The sequence below is a fragment of the Rhinoraja longicauda genome, chromosome 4 (genome assembly GCF_053455715.1).
Source record: "Rhinoraja longicauda isolate Sanriku21f chromosome 4, sRhiLon1.1, whole genome shotgun sequence".
NCBI lineage: Eukaryota > Metazoa > Chordata > Chondrichthyes > Rajiformes > Arhynchobatidae > Rhinoraja > Rhinoraja longicauda.
In genome coordinates, this window is record NC_135956.1 from 64,704,699 (window position 1) to 64,728,965 (window position 24,267).

At 41.5% G+C, this 24,267-nt stretch overlaps 1 protein-coding gene across 1 annotated transcript in view; it reads right to left on the reverse strand.

Moving 5' to 3' along the window:
* Positions 1–2,599: 2,599 nt before the first annotated feature.
* The window catches only part of LOC144593026 (uncharacterized), a 102,053-nt gene continuing 80,385 nt past the window's right edge, over positions 2,600–24,267 (reverse strand). Inside the window, exons 11-12 of the mRNA XM_078398440.1 lie at positions 13,794–13,890; positions 2,600–7,186 (exon numbers count right to left, since the gene is read on the reverse strand). Coding sequence (XP_078254566.1) covers positions 7,019–7,186; positions 13,794–13,890 — 265 coding nt within the window. The 3' untranslated portion in view covers positions 2,600–7,018. The remainder of the gene's footprint in view (positions 7,187–13,793; positions 13,891–24,267) is intronic.

Here is a 24,267-nt window from a genome sequence, read left to right on the forward strand (position 1 = left end):
TCCTGGAGTTATAGCACAAGTACTTTGTGTTTTAATTGTAATGCTGCCTTTATAACTGTAGCCCTGCAGCTCCTAACTCGCTTCGATCATTTGACAAACCTAACCCGGTACAAGATTCATGTGGTGAATCATTCAGCAGAATGTTTTGGACTCAATGCAAGGCATTGGAATATCTTAACAAATGTGGCATCACTTGTTCTTCGGTAAATCCTGGACTCCTGCATCGTCAATACTAATTCAATTGTGTGTAAATGCAAATGCATTTACACATTTGTGAGACATCTTGTGGTGCAGGTTAGGCACAATTTCCCAGAGCATTCAGAGAGGAAATTGCAGAACTTAAATTATAAGCTCTTTTTAACATTTGAATTGTTTGTCTTTTTATTTAATAATAAAATGCTTCATAGCAGGGATTGAAGCACATTGCCAATGTTTCCACTGATGTACTGAAACTGTGGTAGACTTTGTAATTATTTTGTTATTTTACCCAGAACACTTCTTCCACATTCCCAAATGCCTCGATGTTGTGTACCTTGTTGCACTATTTCAGATGCATTTTAAAGCACAAAACAGAAAGTGTGGGAAATAGAGCCGGCATCATTGAAAACCATATCACCTATGAAAGAGGTGGAGCCAAATCAAAGGAAAAAGGAAGGCACTGGTGAACAGACTTTCAGTGTCAGAACACATAAAGAAGAGACAAAGAATCTTAGAATGGAGACCACCAGAAAGCAGAATGGGAGGAGATGAAATTAGGGTCGCTCTGGGAGTCCATGTCTAATAATGGATGATGGTCACTGAGTCGGAAATAACGAACAAAGAATATAACAGCACAGGAACATAGTCAGCCACAAAGCTACACCCCAGTTTTTGGTGGTTTTAAAAGCTGTGAGGAATTTTAGTTTTTAAATGTCTGACTTTCATTGAACAGCACTGTCAACAGCACGCTGCTGTACGGCAGTGAGACATGGACTACATATGCTAGACTGGAGAGAAGACTCAACACCTTCCACCTTAGAAGCATCCGCCATATCCTGGGTATATCATGGCAAGACAGAGTGCCCAACACAGAGATTCTGTCTTGCGCTGGCCTTCCGAGTAGAACATAGAAACATAGAAAATAGGTGCAGTAGGCCATTCGGCCCTTCGAGCCTGCACCGCCATTCAATATGATCATGGCTGATCATCCAGCTCAGTAGCCTGTACCTGCCTTCTCTCCATACCCCTGATCCCTTTAGCAAAAAGGGCCACATCTAACTCCCTCTTAAATATAGCCAATGAACTGGCCTCAACTACCTTCTGTGGCAGAGAATTCCACAGACTCACCACTCTCTGTGTGAAGAAATGTTTTCTCATCTCGGTCCTAAAAGACTTCCCCCTTATCCTTAAGCTGTGACCCCTGGTTCTGGATTCCTCCAACATCGAGAACAATCTTCCCGCATCTAGCCTCTCCAACCCCTTAAGAATTTTATATGTTTCTATAAGATCCCCCCTCAGTCTTCTAAATTCCAGCGAGTACAAGCCCAGTCTATCCAGTCTTTCCTCATATGCAAGTCCCGCCATCCCAGGGATTAATCTGGTGAACCTTCTCTGTACTCCCTCTAAGGCAAGAACGTCTTTCCTCAGGTTAGGAGATCAAAACTGCACACAATACTCCAGGTGCGGTCTCACCAAGGCCCTGTACAACTGCAGCAGAACCTCCCTGCTCCTAAACTCAAATCCTCTTGCTATGAATGCCAACATACCATTCGCTTTCTTCACTGCCTGCTGCACCTGCATGCTTGCTTTCAATGACTGGTGCACCATGACACCCAAGTCACGTTGCATCTCCCCTTCTCCCAATCGGTCACCATTCAGGTAATACTCTGCTTTCCTGTTCTTGCCGCCAAAGTGGATAACCTCACATTTATCCACATTATATTGCATCTGCCATGCATTTGCCCACTCGCCTAATCTATCCAAGTCACTCTGCAGCCTCCTAGCATCCTCCTCGCAGCTATGTACACTCTACTCAGTATGTACACTCTACTCAGGCAGCGCAGGCTGCAGTGGCTGGGCCATGTCCACCGCATGGAGGATGGCCGTATTCCAAAAGACATCCTCTATGGAGAACTAACATCTGGGAGGAGAACCATCGGCCGCCCCCAGCTACGTTACAAGGATGTCTGCAAGAGCGATTTGAAGGCGTTCGACATCGATGTGGAGTCCTGGGAGAGCCTTGCAGCTGACCGTACGAGATGGAGAGGTACCCTGAACCAACATCTCAAAATCGGGGAAGAGAAACTGATGAATGCAGCGGCAGAAAAGCGAACACGCAGAAAGGAGCGCAGCAACTTCAACAAACCAGAGTCCACACACAAATGTGACCTTTGCGACAGAGACTGTCACTCCCGCATTGGTCTCTTCAGCCACAAGAGACGCTGCTCTAGCTGAGGTGTGGAGCAAGCAGCCAACTAGGATGCATCACCCATGGTCAGCCATGACCGATGGGGCCTAAGAAGACATTGAACAAAATGTTATTATTTTTTTTTAAATTAATTACTAAAATTATTGAAAATATTACAATAATGCAAAATCATTTTTAAAAGTAATTTCCCTTTCCTTCAAATCCAAAACCATACACTTTCCAATATAACAGTGGATTTTCAGATCCCCCATCAGAGCTTGGCAGAGGACCTGAGTGGCAATTCTGCATCATCCCATGTCCATCAGAATGTCAAGGGACTTCAGCCTTCAACAGGGCATGTTATGAAGACCTGGTTTAACTGCCGTTTAAATGGATAAATGTCATTGAAATCTTACTGACAGTATATGCTCTTATCAACAAATATCTACAGAATGCTTGGATGAGATAGTGAAGGCCAGTTGATCAAAAAACAAAGTTTTATAGATGAATGGGGAAAAAAATCACTGATAAAATAACATAAAGTCACGATCATTTTTAATTTAGTTGGGAACCAAATATGCCAACACATTAACTGTAGAAATGCAGCTTTTTGCCTCAAAAGAAATCTGAGGCAATATAGACTGGAGTTTAACTTCTCAACTTCACATACAAATCATTCCAAGGAATTGATCTTGGTCTGAAGCATTAATATGCATGTGCTGGCTGCCCTGCCTACTTGGTAATCCAATAAGTTTAGTCTTGCAAACTATTGTTTGAATACTAATGGTTATTTCCTATGTGAGGATGGACAAAAATAATTGATCTAACCACATCAGGGTAAAATTAAATCAATAACCCTTATAATATTTTATGGACCAGCCAATCACATTGAAGAGTTCTCACATTCTATAATCAGGAAGAAAATAGAATAGATTGCAAACGTGTATTAGAATATGGAATCAAAATTGGGGGGAAAGAGCCTAGAAAAGAAAAGAAAATGATATATACTTATTAAATAAATCTAACATAAAATCTATTATTTCTCAGAGGGTATTACCATCTATGGTAATATCAGTCAAAGTCAGCATGGATTTATGAAGGGGAAATCATGCTTGACTAATCTTCTGGAATTTTTTGAGGATGTAACAAGTAGAATGGATAAGGGAGAGCCAGTGAATGTGGTGTATCTGGACTTTCAAAAAGCCTTTGACTAGGTCTCAAGAGATTAGTGTGCAATATTGGAGCACATGGTATTGGGGGTAGGGTATTGACATGGATCGAGAACAGGTTGGCTGACAGGAAGCAAAGAGTAGGAATTAACGGGTCCTTTTCAGAATGGCAGGCAGTGACTAGTGGGGTGCCGCAAGGCTCGGTGTTGGGACCCCAGTTATTTACAATATATATATTGATTTATATCACAGAAGGCAGTGGAGGCCAATTCACTGGATGTTTTCAAGAGTTAGATTTAGCTCTTAGGGCTAAAGGAATGAAGGGATATGGGGAAAAAGCAGGAACGGGTTACTGATTTTAAATGATCAGCCATGATCATATTGAACGGTTGGCTCGAAGGGCCAAATGGCCTACTCCTGCACCTATTTTTTTTTCTCTCTACATAATTGAGGCTGAGCTTTTAAAGCTAAAGAGTTTACTAAGTAGTAAATATACATTAATATGTCAATTTAAAAACTCACACTTATGAAATAAAGCCTAACAGTGTCAGAGTCTTTCAGAGCAATAATAATTTGTAAGTACTTCTTACCAGTGCACTCTTTTATTTTGCATTTAATTTTGCTGCAGAAGACTTACAGTACCATTACCTTTGTAGAAGTGTTGAACCATTTAAACAACTTCCCAACCAACCCACATATGCATGGAAATGGCTAAATTGCTGTCAGCTGTCAATAAAATAATGGCAAAAGTAATTAACTTGATTTCAGAATTTTCATGTCATCGCTAATGGATTTGCTTTTGCAAAGTAGTCCACTTGGTTTTGGGGCAGTAGAATAGAACAAAGCTGCTGACTGCTGATGTAGAAATCTCTAATCCATTCAAAACACTGGTGTGCAGGTAATTTTTCTGGATTTTCCTGGTTCCAACCCCATGGCCAAATGCACTGCTCATTATTTAATGCACAGGGCAGGTCATATCATATCATATCATATATATACAGCCGGAAACAGGCCTTTTCGGCCCTCCAAGTCCGTGCCGCCCAGTGATCCCCGTACATTAACACTATCCTACACCCACTAGGGACAATTTTTACATTTTTACATTTACCCAGCCAATTAACCTACATACCTGTACGTCTTTGGAGTATGCTGACTCTCTACCTCTGAGTGATCTCGCAAAGCAGATTGGGACATGAGATGTCAGATTGGGACAAGAGATGTGTAGGAAGGAACTGCAGCATCTCTGGATAGAAGGAAAGGGTAACATTTTGGGTCAAGAAGAAGGGTCTCGACCTGAAGAAGGGTCTCGACCCGAAACATCACCCATTCCTTCTATCCAGAGATGCTGCGTGTTCCGCTGAGTTATTCCAGCATTTTGTGTCTATCCCTTGGAACATGAGGTCAGATTGGGACACAAGATATCAGATTTTGAGGCCTTGCCCAAAGGGTCCTCTGATTGGCTTCATGTGTTTTATTACATTATTTCTTTACCTAGTTCAGTTAACAGTGAGGTTTGCACTGTTAATCTATCACGTTAACCTCTTGTAAATACTTAAGTATTAGACTGAAATGTGCAGGAATTGGCTGAAGTATAAGAAGCTTAAGCACACATTAATTTCTACAAATTGACCCCCATATAAGGGATATGTTGGTCATTGAAATACGTGTAGTACATGTCATTCTCAAGCCATTTCTTTTATTTAAAATGATAATGGCTGACTTATGATCTAACTCCATGCTGTGGCTTATGCTTATCAATAATTATATGAGTCTCCAGTTTAAAGTTAACATGACCTAGTGTCACAATTGCTATTGTGAGATAGAAGTGCCAGCATTTTACTGTTTAAAAGACACTAAATCCAGGACATACATTGGCCTTGATTTTAAACACCTATTAATCAAAGAAATCAATATTGAGAATTGAAACATTACTAGAAAAGGAGTCTATAAATACCAGGGTAAAATAAAACAAAACTGTGGAAAAATATCCCATTTAGACTGATGCTGCTCACTGCCAGGGAAGCAGCAATTTTCTTCATCCTCAAAACTTGTATGTTTACTAATTTAAATTACTGTGTAAAGATGATTAACTCTGCACTATTTCCTTATTGCAGATTATACCAGGGACAAGGCTATCTGAAAAATGGTCTTCTATTGTGCCAAGGAATAAGATTGCCATGAACATCAGTATTAGTCACATCAAATCAATGGAATCACAGGAACATAGTCCTTGTTTGCAGTGAAAATAGAGTTATGTAGTCCGGCGGCCAAGGCATTCAGCAGTCACAATGAATGAGCATTCATGACTTTTTTGTTGTAAAAGTAAAAAGTATAACGGTCTGATTAGTTAAGAGGCTCCAAGCCCCGGGAGTCTGAGGGACTTTAACATCGCGGAACTTGCGAGCCCTTTGCCAGGGATCGAAGCTCCAACCGCGGGGCCTGTGGACTTTAACATCGTGAAGCCCGCGTTCTCTAATAAGAAGAGGCTGACTCGGGAGCTCCATGCCACGGAGAGTTTCAACTGCCCTGACACGGGAGTTTCAAGAACCCGGTGGGGGCTTCGATCGTTGGCTGCGGGGGCTTTGATCGCCCCAACTGCGATGGTTTGACTGCCCGGACCACGGGAGAACAAGAGGATGAAGATTGAACTTTATTGCCTTCCATCAGTGAGGAATGTGGAATCCACTGTGATGGATGTTTATGTTAACGTTTATGTGATTGTGTGTCTTGTTGTTTTTCACTTAGTATGGCTGTATGGTAACTCAAATTTCACTGTACCTTAATTGGTACATGTGATGATAAACTGACCTTGAAACCTTGAGGAGCTGGCAGCCTCTGCTGGAGATCGACTTCGGGAGCTCCAGGCATGGGAGCCTGCAGACTTAACATCGTGGAGCTGACGATCCCTGTCGGGGATCGACCTCGGAGCTCCAACCGCGGGAGTCTGCAGACATTAACATCATGGAGCAGACATTAACATCATGGTCCCTGGTTAGAGACTGACTTCGGGAGCTCAAAGCCGCAGGAGCTTCGACCGCCCCAAGGCGGGAGCTTTGATCGCCGGCTGCGGGAGCATCGACTGCCCCAACCGTGGGAGAATAAAGAGGGAAGAGGATCGAACTTTATTGCCTTCCATCACAGTGAGGAATGTGGGGAATCCGCTGTGGTGGATGTTTATGGTCACTTTTTTTAAGTTGTGTGCCGTTGCTTTTGTTAGTATGGCTGTATGGTAAATCGAATATCAGTGTACCTTAATTAGTACATGTGACAATAAAAGACCTTGAATCTTTTCCTCATTTGCTTATGTCTCCCTTCTCCAAGATTTTTGCCTTCAGTTACTTAATCCATTACCTCTTCATATTTACCCATTTGAAACTGCCATCTTCATTAACAAATGTAAACTTTTATTGATTCTGAATTATAAACTTCTTCCAATGCTGGAGAGACCATTGAACATGCTGAGTTACTGACTCTCTTGTTTGACTCTCTTTTTATTTATAAGTTTCTTTAAATGTTTTGCAACATCACTGGGTTTTCTGTAGATCATCCTTCTGTCTGTTTCTTTTATTCTGATCCACTTGACTGAGGGATAATTTTGTGCAATGAATTGCTGCTGAAACTGGAACACAACCTGTAGAAAATAGTAAAAGGAGATCAAATGAACTTGGTGTTTCTAACATCAATGCTCAAAGATGCAGAGATGGATTGGATCACAACAGAAATAAGGTTAAAACTTAAATTGATATGTAATTGTGATGTGTTTCCAGTTCGGTGGGGGACAAAGCAGAGAACTCTTTCCATTCATTTTCAACATTTTCCACATTGCTGTTACTCATACTAAGCTATCTAAGTTAAACTATCTCCCTTCTACAATTTACTTTAAATCAATGTACCCATTTTAAAAAATCTCTCTTGTATGTGATATTGTGATCTATTCACCCCATCTCGGCCACTAAATAAAGTTACCTCTTCACCTCCTCTGCTGCAAAGAAAACAGCCCAAGCTCATCCAATTTTTCTCTAGCTGGAGTAACTCAGCAGGTCAGGCAGCATCTCGGGAGAGAAGGAATGGGTGACGTTTTGGGTCGAGACCCTTCTTCAGACTGATGTCGGGGGTGGGACAAAGGAAGGATATAGGTGGAGACAGGAAGATAGAGGGAGATCTGGGAAGGAGGAGGGGAAGGGAGGGACAGAGGAGCTATCTGAAGTTGGAGAAGTCGACGTTCATACCACCGGGCTGCAAACTACCCAGGCGAAATATGAGGTGCTGCTCCTCCAATTTCCGGCGGGCCTCACTATGGCACTGGAGGAGGCCCATGACAGAGAGGTCAGCCTGGGAATGGGAGGGGGAGTTAAAGTGCTGGGCCATCGGGAGATCCCCATCGACCAACATTCTCCTCCGCCTAGCAGAGCTGGTTCTTACCCTCAACAACTTCTCCTTTGACTCCTCCCACTTCCTCCAAACCAGAGGCGTAGCTATGGGCACTCGCATGGGCCCTAGCTACGCCTGCCTCTTTGTCGGGTACGTCGAACAATCCCTGTTCCAGACGTACACTGGCCCCATCCCCGAACTCTACCTCCGCTACATCGACGACTGCATTGGTGCTACCTCTTGCACCCATGCAGAACTCACTGACTTCATACACTTCACCTCCAATTTCCATCCTGCCCTTAAATATACCTGGACTATCTCTGATATCTCCCTCCCGTTTCTGGACCTCACCATCTCCATCACAGGAGACAGACTAGTGACGGACATTTACTACAAGCCCACCGACTCGCACAGCTATCTGGACTACACTTCTTCCCACCCGGTCCCCTGCAAAAAGTCTATCCCCTACTCCCAATTCCTCCGTCTACGCCGCATCTGCGCCCGGGATGAGGTGTTTCAGACTAGGGCTTCCGAGATGTCCTCGTTCTTCAGAAAACGGGGCTTCCCCTCCTCCATTATAGATGAGGCTCTCACTAGGGTCTCTTCTACATCCCGCAGCTCCGCTCTTGCTCCCCCTCCCCCCACTCGCAACAAGGACAGGATCCCCCTCGTTCTCACCTTCCACCCCACCAGCCAGCGGATCCAACATATCATCCACCAACATTTCCGTCACCTACAACGGGACCCCACCACTGGCCATATCTTCCCATCCCCTCCCCTCTCTGCGTTCCGCAGAGACCGTTCCCTCCGTAACTCCCTGGTCCACTTGTCCCTTCCTACCCAAACCACCCCAACCCCGGGCACTTTCCCTTGCAACCGCACGAGATGCAACACCTGTCCCTTTACCTCCCCCCTCAACTCCATCAAAGGACCCAAACAGTCTTTCCAGGTGAGACAGAGGTTCACCTGCACCTCCTCCAACCTCATCTATTGCATCCGCTGCTCTAGATGTCAACTTATTTATATTGGCGAAACCAAGCGCAGGCTCGGCGATCACTTCGCTGAACACCTGCGCTCGGTCCGCATTAACAAAACTGATCTCCCGGTGGCCCAGCACTTTAACTCCCCCTCCCATTCCCAGTCTGACCTCTCTGTCATGGGCCTCCTCCAGTGCCATAGTGAGGCCCGCCGGAAATTGGAGGAGCAGCACCTCATATTTCGCCTGGGCAGTTTGCAGCCCGGTGGTATGAACGTCAACTTCTCCAACTTCAGATAGCTCCTCTGTCCCTCCCTTCCCCTCCTCCTTCCCAGATCTCCCTCTATCTTCCTGTCTCCACCTATATCCTTCCTTTGTCCCACCCCCGACATCAGTCTGAAGAAGGGTCTCGACCCGAAAAGTCACCCATTCCTTCTCTCCCAAGATGCTGCCTGACCTGCTGAGTTACTCCAGCTTTTTGTGAATAAATCGATTTGTACCAGCATCTGCAGTTATTTTCTTATACAATTTTTCTCTAGTACATCTGCACCCTTCAGTATATTTTTCATTTAATGTCGTTTAAATGGAGTTGTATACATTTTGAGCATGATTTTCTCTGGTCTTGCATTCTGTGCCTTGGTAAATAAAGCAAACCACTTGTATGACTTTTCCGTTACCTGATTGATGTGTCCTGTTACCATTAAAAATCTTTGCATATAGACTTCAAAATAGTTTTTCCTGCCACATCGCTCCATAATTGATTATGGTTGGAATAAGAAATATCCAGTAAATATTCTCCACCTCCGTAAAAACATTACCAAATGTAAATTGCCGTAAAATCTATGTTACAGTTCTGAAGGGAATGCAAAAAACTAGTTCTTCACAGTCAGTGCCTCACAGATAACATGTTGATTCCCAAACAGATGTAGCTGCAGAATATCAGAGGTTATGGGGAGAAGGCATAAGAATGGGGTTAGGAGGGAGCGATAGATCAGTCATGATTGAATGGCGGGGAAGATTTGATGGGCCAAACGGCCTAATTCTGCTGCAACACTTATGATCTTATGAATGTCCACTGCACACGGATAGCCCTGGAGTCCACCATAATCAGCACCTCTGAAAAATCTCTTGGCTTCTATACCCGGAACGCTAAGAACCTGAGTGATAAGAATGACCAGGAATTGAGGAGTTAATTACCACCACCACGAGATTGCTCAGGTTTTCCACAAACGTAAAATTTCTCCGTTCATCCTCAAGGGAAAGGAAACAGCTCCACAGCCAGCATCTGAAGGCAAGAGCCCATCCAAAAAAATGGGAACTAAAGTACAGTGGATGGATGTGGAATGCTGAGGAAGAACAAGGTGGGCTTAGATTGCATTCCCACAGATCTTCAAAGGAGCAGGAAGGGCAAATAATTAACCAAAGCATTGGATTCAAATGCAGGAAGGTTATACAAGAACTGTACAATATTAGTTGGAGCACAACCTGTGTGTTGTGTTCAAATCAGGATATCACATTACAGGAAGGAGGGTTTTGCAACAGGGAGGGGGCAGTGTTATGAAGCTATTCTCAGCACAAAAAGATTGCATTAACTAAGGTTCTTTGCTTTGGAACAGAGGAGTCCAATGGAAGATAAAATGATGTGTATACGTTTATGAAGAGCCTGCTCAGTATATAATGGAAGGATCTGTTTCTCTTAAAAGGAGGTTCAAAATCATTGGGGCTCAATTTGAAGTAATACGGAGACAAATTAGAGAGAAACATAGAACATATGTGCAGGAGGAGGCCATTTAGCCCTTCAAGCCAGCACCCCCATTCATTGTGATCATGGCTAATCGTCCACTATCAGTAACCGGTGCCTGCCTTCTCCCCATATCCCTTGATTCCCCTGGCCCCTATTGCTCTATCTAACTCTCTTTTAAATTAATCCAGTGATTTGGCCTCCACTGCCTTCTGTGGCAGAGAATTCCATAAATTCACAACTCTCTGGGTGAAAAAGTTTCTTCTCACCTCAGTTTTAAATGACCTCCCTTTATTCTTAGTTGGTGGCCCCTGGTTCTGGACTCCCCCAACATTGGGAACATTTTTCCTGCTTCTAGCTTGTCCAGTCCTTTTATAATTTTATACGTCTCTATAAGATCCCCTCTCATCCTTCTAAACTCCAGTGAATACAAGCCCAGTCTTTCCAATCTTTCCCAGGGATTAACCTCGTGAACCTAAGCTGCACTGCCTCAATAGCAAGGATGTCCTTCCTCAAAGGAGGAGATGAATAAATATTTTTTCCACTCAGAGAATGGTAGGGGTCTGGAACTATGTTTGGAAAGGTGTTGGAGGCAGAACCCTTCATCACATATTGATTGACCTTCACGGCTATGGACCTGGTACTAGAAAGGGAATTAATCTGTGTAGCTCTTTGCCATCTTGCTTAGACAGAATTGGCCTAATGCCTCCATTCTATGTATAAATTAACATCATTTTTTTATGATTTCTACTCCCAAGAGAGAAGTATTAGCTATTTATCCAGAACATTTTATAGAAAATAATTACAGACATTAAATTCTAACTAGAATGAGACTAAACTAATACACTGATTTGAGCAGCTGCTTTCATTGTACAACTGAATGCTTTGAGATGTTTCCACAACATTATGAGAAGCTGTTTGTGTGACAGATCAGATAGAGAATGCAGTCCTTCTTTGGAATGCAGCTGAAACAGAGCTGCATTTGTTTTGTGAAAACATTTAAAAAAATCAAATGGCAGTTCAAATAAAGATTTCCTGCAGGCAGGTAACTAATCAACACAAAAGACCTTGCTTGCTAACCCTAGAGTTAAAAACATAGCTGTCATTGCAAAATTTCAAAAATCTGCATGTATTATTTAGTAGTCATCCTAACTACACTTCAAAAATGAAAGGCAAAGCAATTTAAAGTCTGGAGGTGTAATTTTATTTTCAGACGTTAATCGTTTGCATGAGTCTTCATTTGCTCCATTTCTCTTTATATTTCATGAACAACCTAGACGTTGGTGTCAGAAACGGTGTTATGAAATTTAGCAACGATACTAAATGTGGTAAAACTGTAAGTGGTGAAGATGATCGCCTTGGATAGTGAAAAGAAAAGAGATGGAGTTCAATGTGGAAAAATGTAAAATTACACACAATGAAAGGATGGTACAATGGTATATAAATTGCACGATGCTGAAAATTGTAGATGAGCAAAGACACCACATAATAAATCCACAGAGGCTGCTTAGCAAGCTGATTGTGATTAAAATAAATCAGATAGGTTACTTTTAAATAGAAACATGGGAATATTAAAGCAAAGAATCATAGAATCATGGAACAGTAACAGTGCAGGAGACCTCTGTTAATTAATGTGCGGGACATGGGAGTCAGTGATAAAGCCAGCATCTATTGCCCACCCCAAATGCTCTTGATGCTTAGCCACCTTTTTGAACCACTGTAGACCTTCAGATGAAGGCATTCTCACAATGCTGCTGGATAAGGAGTTCAGTATTTAGACCCACCACCAGCATGTATATGGCCTCTTGATGAATATAACAATCCCTCTCACTTTTCATTATACTTCCAAGTTATCTGCAAACATTGAAATTGTCCCCGACAGTCCAATTCATTAATATATTAGAATAAACAATGATCCTAGCTCCAACTCTGGAGAACATCAATGAATACTTTCCCTAGTCCAAATATAAGCTGTTCAGTAGGACTCTGTGTTGTTAATAAGACAGTTTTGGGTATCCATGGTGCCACTGACTTGTTAAATCCATGGGTTTCAACTTTGGTTGCCTAGCACTTTATAAAATGATTTTAGAAGTCATGATGTGCATTCCTTTCATTAGCACACTTGGCCACATTATCAAAAATCTCAATTAAGCTAATTAAGTAGATTCACCGTTTCTAAATCCATACTCATTCACATTACGGTTAATTTAGTTCTGGATTATTATTATTGAAAGCTTCGCCATCATTGAGATTGAACTGATTGGCCTGGGTTGCTGAGTTTCCTTGATCACATAACTGAACAAGGGCAAAACATTTGCAACTCTTCAGTCGTCTGGCACCAAACCCATTTTTATAGATGACTGGAAGATTGCGGGACTTTGAATGCCTGCCAGCTATGTGTGATGGCCATCACGTACACATGATTAATAACTCAATTTGTTCATTTTCATTATTCGCTAAGCAAAGTGCAAAACCAAATTGAACTATTTCAGATAATTCAGCCCGCTATTTCATAACGCACGGTTTGGTTTTAGGTTTATTATTGTTATCTGCACCAAGATATAGTGAAAGCTTTGTTTTTGTATCCTCTCCAATCAGTTCAGCTAATACCATACATTAATACAATCAAGTAGAGCAGTGGGGGAGATACAGAGTGCAGAATATAGTCCTCAGCATTGTAGCACATCAATGTCTTCATATACCACATAGGCAGTTCCTCTTGTCTCAGGCGTACTTCCAATTGATCTGTCTGATTGGTCCATACTTCCCACATATATCATACATTTCTTCAGCTGTTATTTTGTACGGCAAATTTCTTATGTACAAGATGTGGTGTGGCAAGATTTGTATGGCAAATTTCTTACGTACAAGATGCGGTTTACATCAGGGAGCAAACGAAACGCATCAATTTCACATAGAAGTTCCAATGGCTGCAATGGAGTAGAGGTAAATCAGACTGTGCCCTAACTTATGGAATTCAAAAGTACCATCTCATTTTGAGGGCTGGATGCCATTCACATCCTTTGGGAGATGACCTTACAATGTTTTAACTGCACATTAAGTAATTGAGGCTCTAAATTGAAGTTGGAATTTTCTGCAGGCTAGGAAGAAAATTCTGTGAGTCCCCATTGATCCAGATTCAGTACTTGCCTTGTTCAAAGAATCAGGAAGCTGTTCATCGTAATGATCTCCAGTGATCACCGTTATCGAAGTTGTACTGGATAGAGGTTTAAAGTGTGAAATATCTCTGTAATAAAAATAAAATAACATAAGGGGCAATACCTAACATGAGAATCCATGCACAATTCAACTCAATCACAGACCTCCCAATATTTGATTTTACAAATTCAGAATTTTGATGTCCAAAATTCATAATTTTACATCAAAATTCATAATATGGCGCGTAATTCAACTTTTCAGCAAAAAAAGTATGCACGCCAAATGCGCGTACGCGTTGCGCTACATTCATGTGTGAAAAATGACTATTATTACCAACAGTCTGTAGTTCTTGGACTACATGTACAATGTCAGGCCTATCATGAGAATATTCTGCTATTTATAGAAAGGTTATTGAACAGAAATACTTTTTACAACACAAAGAAAAAATGTTTTGTTTTGTTTTCTCTATTTTGCTTTTTCCTTACACAAAATGTATGATTAAGTTATGAAGAGTTTCATTTAAAACAGCACATACCTAATTTCATTGAAGACATACTTGCTCCAGTGGTCTTCAACAGCAAATCACCAGAGTCCATGTCCCCCCCACCCCGCACTCCCCCCCACTACCCTCCCCACCCCCCACTAAACCTGAAAATAGCTGTGCATCGACGCTCCCCATCCAACCTGACAGAGCTTGAGAGGATCTGCAGAGGAGAATGGCAGAAATGACCCAAATACAGATGTGCCAAGCTTATCGCGTCATACCCAAGAAGATGAGGCTGTAATCGCTGCCAAAGGTGCCTCAACAAAGTACTGAGTAAAGGGTCTGAGTACTTATGTAAATGTGATATTTCAGTTATTTCTTTTGCAATTCCTCATATGTTGCAGAACATACTTGGCTAATAAAGTATGATTATGATCTGACAATAGACAATAGACAATAGGTGCAGGAGTAGGCCATTCAGCCCTTCAAGCCAGCACCGCCATTCAATGCGATCATGGCTGATCACTCTCAATCAGTACCCCGTTCCTGCCTTCTCCCCATACCCCCTCACTCCGCTATCCTTAAGAGCTCTATCCAGCTCTCTCTTGAAAGCATCCAACGAACTGCCCTCCACTGCCTTCTGAGGCAGAGAATTCCACACCTTCACCTCTCTGACTGAAAATCTGCTTCCACCATGACTCCTGGCAGCTCGTTCCAGGCACCACTCTGTAAAAAAACTTGCTTGCACAATTTCCTTTAAACTTTGTCCCTCTCACCTTAAAGCTATGTCCTTTACTTTGAAACTTCCACCCTGAAAAACATGTTCTGATGGTGTTAGGGTGCGATCCTAGCTACGGGTGCTGTCTGTACGGAGTTTGTACGTTCTCCCTGTGACCGCAAGGGTTTTCTCTGGGAGCTCCGGTTTCCTCCCACACTCCAAAGACATACAGGTTTGTAGGTTAATTGGCTTGGTATAATTGTAAATCGTCCCTGGTGTGTCGGATAGTGCTCGTGTACGAATCGCTGGTCGGCATGGTCTCGGTGGTCCGAAGGGTCTGTTTCCACGCTGTATCTCTAAACTAAACTAAACTAAAAGACAATAATGTAACTATTCCCTTGTTCAACATATCTTGGGTTATTTGTCACTGTTTTCTGGACTGCACCAGTAATTCAACAGCACTCACACATTGATTTTGAAGTGAGTGAGATTCCACTCCTAAGGTCATCAGCTGTCACAGCCGGTGAAGAAAGGGGAAGAACAAAGGAAGACCCTGCTTGGGGGAAACGCCATGAGGGGGGTGGGTGGAAAACAAAGGAGGACCTTGCGTGGGAGAACCGCTGTAAGTGGGGGCGGAGAACAAAGAGAACCTGCGTGGGGGAACATGCACACATGTTGCATGACCAACCCCAAACTCACCGAAACAGACATGTTACTTCAAAGTTTGCAATAGGAAGAGTTAGTTAGTTTAGTTCATTGTCACATGTACCGAGGTACAGTGAAAGCATCCTTGAAAACTTCAACAATGGTATTGACTGTGGAGAATCCCTGGCCTTTGACTACCCAAGGCAGAGGAGGAACATTCAGACAAGAATCTTAAGTTTCTGTATTAAGCGTACACAAACGCCCTGCATTAAGGGAGGAAGAAGCTTACTATCTCACAAACAGTACATCCTGCCCCCTTGGCAGAAGAATTTCTGTCTCCCTCACTAGCCTTGAGTAGAGTGTCAAAAACTGACTTCACCAGTCACTTCAGAATGCACAACACCAGAATTATTCTCAATACAAAGAACAGTCTCGGAGGCAGAAAAACCATAACATTCTGCTAGATTCTATTTCAAAGATTTGGATGAGAATGTACACGGCAAAACTAGCAAGTTTGCAGATGGTACAAAAGTGGGCGGTATTGCAGATAGTGAAGATGGTTGTCAAAAATTGCAGCAGGATTTTGTTCGGTTGGTCAGGTGGGCTGAGGAATGGCTGATAAAATTTAATACAGAGAAATATGAGGTGTTGCATTTGGAAAGCGTAACATGGGCAGGACCTACACAGTGAATTGTTGGGCTCTGGGAAGTGTTGTAGAGCAGAGGGATGGAGGAGTACAGATAGATAGTTCCTTGAAGGTGGCGTCACAGGTAGATGGGGTAGTCAATAAGGCTTTTGCACATGGCCTTGATCAGTCAGAGTATTGAGTATAGAAGTTGGGAGATCATGTTGATGTTATATAAGACATTGGTGAAGCTGCATTTATAGTACTGTGTTCAGTTCTGGGCACCATGTTATAGGAAAGATGTTCAAGTAGGAAAGGTTGCAGAGATTTTCAAGGATGTTGCCAGAACCCGAGGGTCTCAGCTATAGGGAGAGGTTGAGCAGGCTGGGACTCTATTTCCTGGAGTGCAGGAGGATGAGGGGTAATCTTATGAAGGTGTATGAAATCATGAGAGGAATAGATCAGGTGGATGCACAGAGTCTCTTGCCCAGAATGGGGGAATCGAGAACCAGAGGGCATTGGTTCAAGGTGAAGGGGGAAAGATTTTATAGGAATCTGAGGAGTAACTTTTTCAAAGTGTGGTGGGTGCCGCATGAGTTATTTGAGGCAGGAACTATTGCAATGTTTAAGAAGCAATTAGACAGGTACGTGGGTAGGACAGGTTTAGAGGGATATAGGCCAAACGCAGGCAAGTGGGACTAGTGTAGATGGGACTTGTTGGTCGGTGTGGGCAAATTGGGCCGAAGGGCCTGTTTCCATGCTCTATGACTCTATTTTTTAATTACTTACATACCAGCCTTTCGACATTCATGCACTCGGACACCCAGATCCCTCTGCATTTCATACCCTTGCAATCACTCATTTGTTTTTGTTTTTTTGCTTTTCCTGCTAAAATGAACAATTTCACATCTTCCTTTATAATGCTCTATTTGTCGTTTTTTGCTTAGACACAATCTATATATCTTTGTAACCTCCGTATGTTCTCCTCATAATTTACTTTCCTACCTTATCTTTGTGTCATGACCTTTAGCATCATACCTTCACTCCCTTCATTAATATAAATTATGTGAATGTGAGGCTCCAGAGCTAAATCCTGTGACCCACCACTCACTTCATTTTGATCAACTGTTTTTAGTTAGCCTGCCAATCTCCACCCTATGTCACCTCCTCTATATTCTGTAAAACAACCTTTGATGTGGCACCTTGTCAAATGCCTCACGAAAATCTAAGTAATTCACATCCATTGGTTCCCCATCATTCACAGCACACATTACTTCTTCAAAGACCTCCAATAAATTGGTTGGACACAATTTCCCTTGCACAAAACCATGCTGATTTTGCCTGATTACCTCGAGTTTTTCAAAGTAACCTGCTTTAATGCCTTAAATAATAGTTTCTAAGATTTTCCAAATGACAATTTTAAACTAATCGGTCTTTCTCCCTTTTGAATATATGATTTACATTCTAGCAATCGAAGTAAACATCTCCTACAATGGCAAATTTTAAAATATTAAAGCCAACACATCAACTATCTGAAGAAGGGTCTCGACCCGAAATGTCACCCATTCCTTCTCCCCTGAGGTGCTGCCTGACCTGCTGAGTTACTCCAGCATTTTGTGAATAAATACCTTCGATTTGTACCAGCATCTGCAGTTATTGTCTTAAACTACCTCACTGGTAATTTCTTTTTAGACCATAGGAGCAAGTCCTTCAGCACCTGGAGACCTATCAGGCATAGCTGCAACAAATGTCTCGGTACCATCTGTGGTTAATTTATGAAGTTAAATATCATTTCAAACTTAAAGAAAAAGAAACATAATTAAGCAAAATTGGTTAAAAGATTAGACAAAACATAAAAGTTTAACAATAACCAAAAGATTAATATTTTAACTGTAATCTTCCGGGTTTCTCCCTTCCAAAATCCCCACATATCTATTTCTGAGATCTTACATTTATCTTCTATTGGGAATACTCTTGCAAAATATCTGTTTAACTCATTTCCTTATTTTCTAATATTAAATCCCCAGAATCACTTTCAACAAGATCAACATTACTAACTTTTCTCTTTTTTTTTCAATTTCTAGAAAATCTTTTTACTTTATATTTTTAGTTAGCTTTGTACTTTACTCTCTTTTTACCTTCTTTATTAATCTTTTGGTTATTGTTACTTTTATGTTTATTACAGTCTTTTAACCTGCCACCAATTTTTACATAATTGTATGTTTTTTCTTTATGTTTGATATGATATTCTACTTAAAGTAACCACAGATGGTGGGTCCTCATTTGCAATTTTGGTGCTCTTTGGGATCTATCCATTCTGGAAATTCTGAAAGATCCCCTTCAAAGTCTACTCCTACTTTTCAATTGAATGATCCATTAACCTTTTTTTTCTGATCCATTTCTATATATCTGCCTTGATGCTCTCATAATTGCTCTTATTTAAGTTGAAATATTAGCATATCCTTTCTTCCCTCAAGCTATCTGTAAAATGCAATCATAGCCGCTACTACCTACAGGTACCTTCTCTCCTCTAAAGAGGAGTTAATCCTATTTCACAATATCGTTTATAAGAGCATTTTCTGGTATAGCCTACACTGGTTGGCTCCAGAAAATGCTGTTCTAAGAAACTGTCCTAAAACACTCCTTGCCTGTCTAATTTGTCCAGCCCGTGGATTAGAGCCCCTCAAGATTATCACTAAACCTTTCTTACAAGCTCCACTATTGCTTCCATGGTACATTTTGTACCATATTGTTAGTGTTAGAGAAGCTTGTACGCCACCCCTCTTAATGGCTTCTTGTCTTTATTATTTCTCAACTCAACACAAGACATATTAGAGGACACCCTAGTTTCCTGTTCCAACTTACTATCCTTCTTAAATAACATGTACACTTCAACATTCAGGTACCAATCTATGTCACGTTTACTTTTGTCTTTTTCTTATTTTGTCACCGTTATATCTGCTGATTTACTCTTACATTTGTGACTTTCTATTCTTCTATTACTGATTTCTACTTTTTGTAGTTAATGCTGTATAAGTATCTCCAAATATGGTATAAAGGCCAACAAAGGTCATTGATTCTCCTACATAATGGTAACATATTACTGAAGACAGAGGTTATAATCACTATCATCCTCAGCCTCCTTCAAAAATTGTCACAGATTTAAATAATAATAATAATAATAATTGTACGGACCCCGCAGATCAATTGCTTTTGGCATTATATATTGTAAAAACAATGTGGATTAGTCACTAAATCCAGGGGTTTGAATCACAGTATATGATTATTATATGATGCCAGTTGAGTGCAGGCTTATCCATTTCAGTAACAACATCGTCAAATGGGCAGCAGTGTTCACTGTGTGGACACGTCAGCATAGGGCCAATGGTGAGCACAGCCAGCTCTAATTAAAGCTACCCTGCCTTGTTTAAAATTAGATATCACCTCTAAGAAGGAGATTTGTTTTGTAGGTGGAGCATATGTGATCAGATGCTCCGTAGATGAAACAAACCTGGGGAACGGCAAAGAACAGTGTAGCCTGGGTCAGGTCAGTCCTCCAAGGTTTTTGACGCTCAATTCAAGGCCTTTGAGGAGGCGGAGGGAAGAAGGAGATCGTGTAAATCTTCAGAACAAAAAAATATCTTACAGATGTACACGTAGAAGACAAATAGAGTAGCTAATCAAGGAAATCAACAACAGTCACAAAAAGCTGGAGCAACTCAGAGGGACAGGCAGCATCTCTGGAGAGAAAGAATGGGTGACGTTTCGGGTCGAGACCCTTCTTCAGACTGAAATCAACGTTAGGCACGAAGCCATGTGGAATTACACGCTGTCCAGAGAGAAGTTCAGTGAACTCTCAGATCTCTCCACTCCTCTCTCAACTAATTATCAACATCAACCACCATATTTCCAATTCAGTGCTTCACTTTCACATCCACAAAAGAGTCTGCACACCTGGCCAATAATTTAATCACAATGGCCACATCTCTCAAGTATTTTACATTACACCTAATGACAAAGTTCCCTATATTTTCTTGGACAAGAGGACACATAAAGGGGTGCTGAAGGGATAGGCCCATATCCTAAACCAATGGACAGGCGAGAGTTATTTATGTTTAATTAGAGTTATCATTATTTGCTGAGAAATGAAACTATAACGACAACATTATCTTCCTACAAAATCATCTTTTACAAAGCCCACCTCTCCATCAAGCTCCAACAAGAGCTCCAAGCTGCAGCTTCCCTGCCCAACAACCTTGTCCAGGTTTTATTTCAAATGCACTAGGACTGCAACCTGACAAATGCAATAAATATCACTCGATTTCAAGCTCACCGCCCTATTGACATATAGAGGACATTAGAAGTTCAAGCATAGCATCAATATCTGTCAGCATAAAAGTTTCAAAATGAATATTTCCACAGTAGACCTTTTTTCAAAAAAAAGTTTGAAGGAAGAAAGGCAATCGTCTGGATATACAAAGTTCCCAAGCAGTTCAAAATATCTTAGTTGGCACTGGATTCAAGTGGCGTGCAAAACTAAATGACTTCTCCAAATACATTCTAATAAACATTGAAGCTCCAAAAGCACCCATGCATTGGCTTAAAAAGGATAAGTCACATGCCAGCAGCTCCATTTCAAACCCCAGACCCACCTGCAAGTGACTGAGACCAATATCAGCCGGCACGGAAAACACAGTTTGAGGAGAAACTCATGATAACATAGACATAATTGTGCAAGCAAAACAGAAAAATTGATCAGAATGCTAAATAAGGTTTGAATTGCATTACTCTTTAATGACCTGTTTGAAGGTCTAAGGATAAAAACAGTGACTATAAGTCTAGATATGGACCCAGGCACAACATTGACCCCTTTCAATACATTGAGACCACATTAAAAAAAGTTAATTTACCCTTTTGGAAAAATCTAATCCAGTTAATTACATTTCTTATCAACATTCAGCTTGTCTGAACTTGGCTGATGATGCATACCCGGTGGTTTAATGTATCTGCAATTTTCTGTGCATCATCCTGGAGAAGCATTTTAATGCAGCACCTTCAGATCGCACTCTGAATTTTAATTTTTGCACATTTTATGAGGCTAAATAAAGTCAATACAGTGCTTCACTGGGTCAAATTCCAAAATTAAACAACTTCTGTATTATAAAAAGAGATTTGTAAAACTCAATTTCTTCACATTTACTTCTTTGCCGGCACCCGTGCTGAGTGTTGTGGCAATAAAACTGTTGGCAGGGGATCAGATAGATAATAATTAGTGGAAATTGGAGCATAAAGAAACAAACGGACAAGAGGATTTCATCCTAGAAAGAATGTGTGTATCGTGCAACAGGCATAATGTGATTTAATTAAAATTTACAGCAATATCGCACTGGATAAGTTAAATTTTGCCGACAGTTTTCATAACATGGTTTATATTCCCTCAAAATTTACCTACAGAGTTGTTTGATTGTTGTATTTAAATTGACAAAATGCTTCTGTATGAAAACAGTCATTGAATGCAGCATTCAATAGGGAAATTAGGAACTTCTTTTCCACAGGAATTAAAGGAAATATGGAACGTCTTTGTTAGGTGATAATATTTCCACTCTGGAAGTGGCAATGCAAGGCTTTGGTTACAATCAAATGCTATTACTTATCCTTCCTGTGGATTTAAAGGATTTTATGGAAACCAGTGGTGACAGTGTTTTTCCAGTGCCTTCAGGTGCCTGTTGTAAGTAGCCAGGTCTTAGAAGCTGAGCTGGGTTACTTCAGTCCAGTAGACCATGAGTCTACTGCCATGTCTGATGTCTAAATCTTCAAGAGTGTTTAATTGTCATATATTCCAACAGCAACAGAATAAGGAATCCGTACTTGCTGCAGTTTAACAGGCCGTCAAATGAAATTACACACAGATAATATGTAGTAATCAAAAGTACAATAAATTAATATCTGTAATACTAGGCAATCATAATAATGCAAAAACAAAAGTCCAGAGTGTAACCAAAAAAACACACCAGAGATGATCATTCTTGCTGAGATTAGTGTTGTGTACTGTTCAAGAACATGATGGTGGATCTGAAGAAGCTGTTCTTGAATCTGGTCGTCATGGTTTAGTCTCTTGTGCCTTCTTTCCGGTAATAGTCGTGAAATGACAGCGAGCTTAGGGTGGTGTGTGGAGTTGATAACAATGGCTGGCTTTTTGAGGCAGCGGCTTCAATAGATCCCTTCTATTGTGGGGTGGTCGGTATCTGTAATGGACTATGCTTTGTCTAGTCAAGATTGTTTTATTGTCATACTAGACCAAGTGGACCCGTTGGGCCCAAACCTCTCCTTCATTGGTGCAGCCCCCTCCCAGCCCCCCCCCCCCCTCCTCCCCCTCCCCCACCACTCCATCCCCCTCAACCCCCCTTATCCTCCCTCATCCCCCCTCCCTCCCTTTTTAAACTTTAAAATGTGAATAACTTTAAAAATATAATACCGATTTCAATGAAACTTCTTCCATTGAAGCTAATCATCCAATCTATACGCCATCAGCTCTGTTAGCTGATCCCCTCCGTCACCCTGTACTGTTCTACGCTACCAGAGCCCATAAACTGATTTGGGAGCTTCATCCTTTCATTAACAGGAAATAAACTATTCTTCCATTCTTAGTTAAGTGATCTATTTGAAATAGATCGGTATGGCACGGCACGTAGATAGGGCGGTAGAATTGCTGCCTTACGGCGAATGCAGAGCTGGAGACGGGTTCGATCCCAACTATGGGTGCTGTCTGTAAGGAGTTTGAACGATCTCCCCGTGACCTGCGTGGGTTTTCTCCGAGATCTTCAGATTCCTCCCACACTCCAAAGACATACAGGGTTTGTAGGTTAATTGGCTTGGTAAATGTAAAAATTGTTCCTAGTGGGTGTAGGATACTGTTAGTGCACAGGGATCGCTGGTCGGCACGCACCCGGTGGGCCGAAGGGCCTGTTTCCGCACAGTATCTCTAAACTAAACTAAAAACTAAAAATCATCAATAAATCATTGGGTGTTGTTATGCAAAAGTGTAAGTAGTTTTCAGAATGGCATTAACTGAATAATATTACAGAAATACTGTGATTGTGTATGAGTCACAGGAGAATGAGTATGCTGCAATGTTTGAATTTTACAAGCATCCTGCAAATCTTCCTTGAATCAGATGCTGCCTCACAGTACATCTAGAAATGAGATAGCTAGGGGGGAGCTTGGCACCAAGCCTCTGTTGTTGAGAGATTGCAGTTTGGTTCTTCACTGTCAACGTGTTCCCTCTTCTTCTTGGTCCTCATGTTTGGCTCGATCCTGGTATTAACCCGGCCAAAGTGTCTTCTTGTCTGCTGGTCATCTCCTTAATATGTGTTTGAAGGCAATGACTGTGTTCTTGTGATAACCAGATTATGGAATAAACAACAGACTCTTACAAAGAATCCCACCTTAGCTGATGAACAAAGTAACGTACCCAAGAGTAATGTTGACAGAAAGTCACATTCAGAATAGCTCTATTGAGTTCACGACAATGCTCCTAGTAGCAGAATTGCTCTTATTATAGTTGTGCTCAACTGTTTGTGCTTGGACTATCACAGGGATATCCTCCCCTCCCCCAATATCCAACCACTGGAACTGTATAACCTCTGAAAATTATTAAGTAGCTAATAGATAGCTGTCACAGTGTAGTCATGAAGACCACCTGCAGAACTGGAATAGACCATGATGAAATTCCTGTGATGGCTGACCACAAGCTGCAGGTTGAGTCAATGTACTTTGTTGTTGGAAATTGTAAGGAAGATGAGTAGGTGATAGTCTGTTTAACCCTAGAGCTCATATGCTGGGAAAGCAGGATGGGGAAAATGGCCAACATAGGATGTCAGGAGGGTAATAAGTAGAGGCATATAAAATCATGAGGGGAATAAATTGGATGAATGTATAGAGTCTTTTACCCAGGGTTAAGGGGAAATCAAGAACCAGAGGACATAGCTTTAAG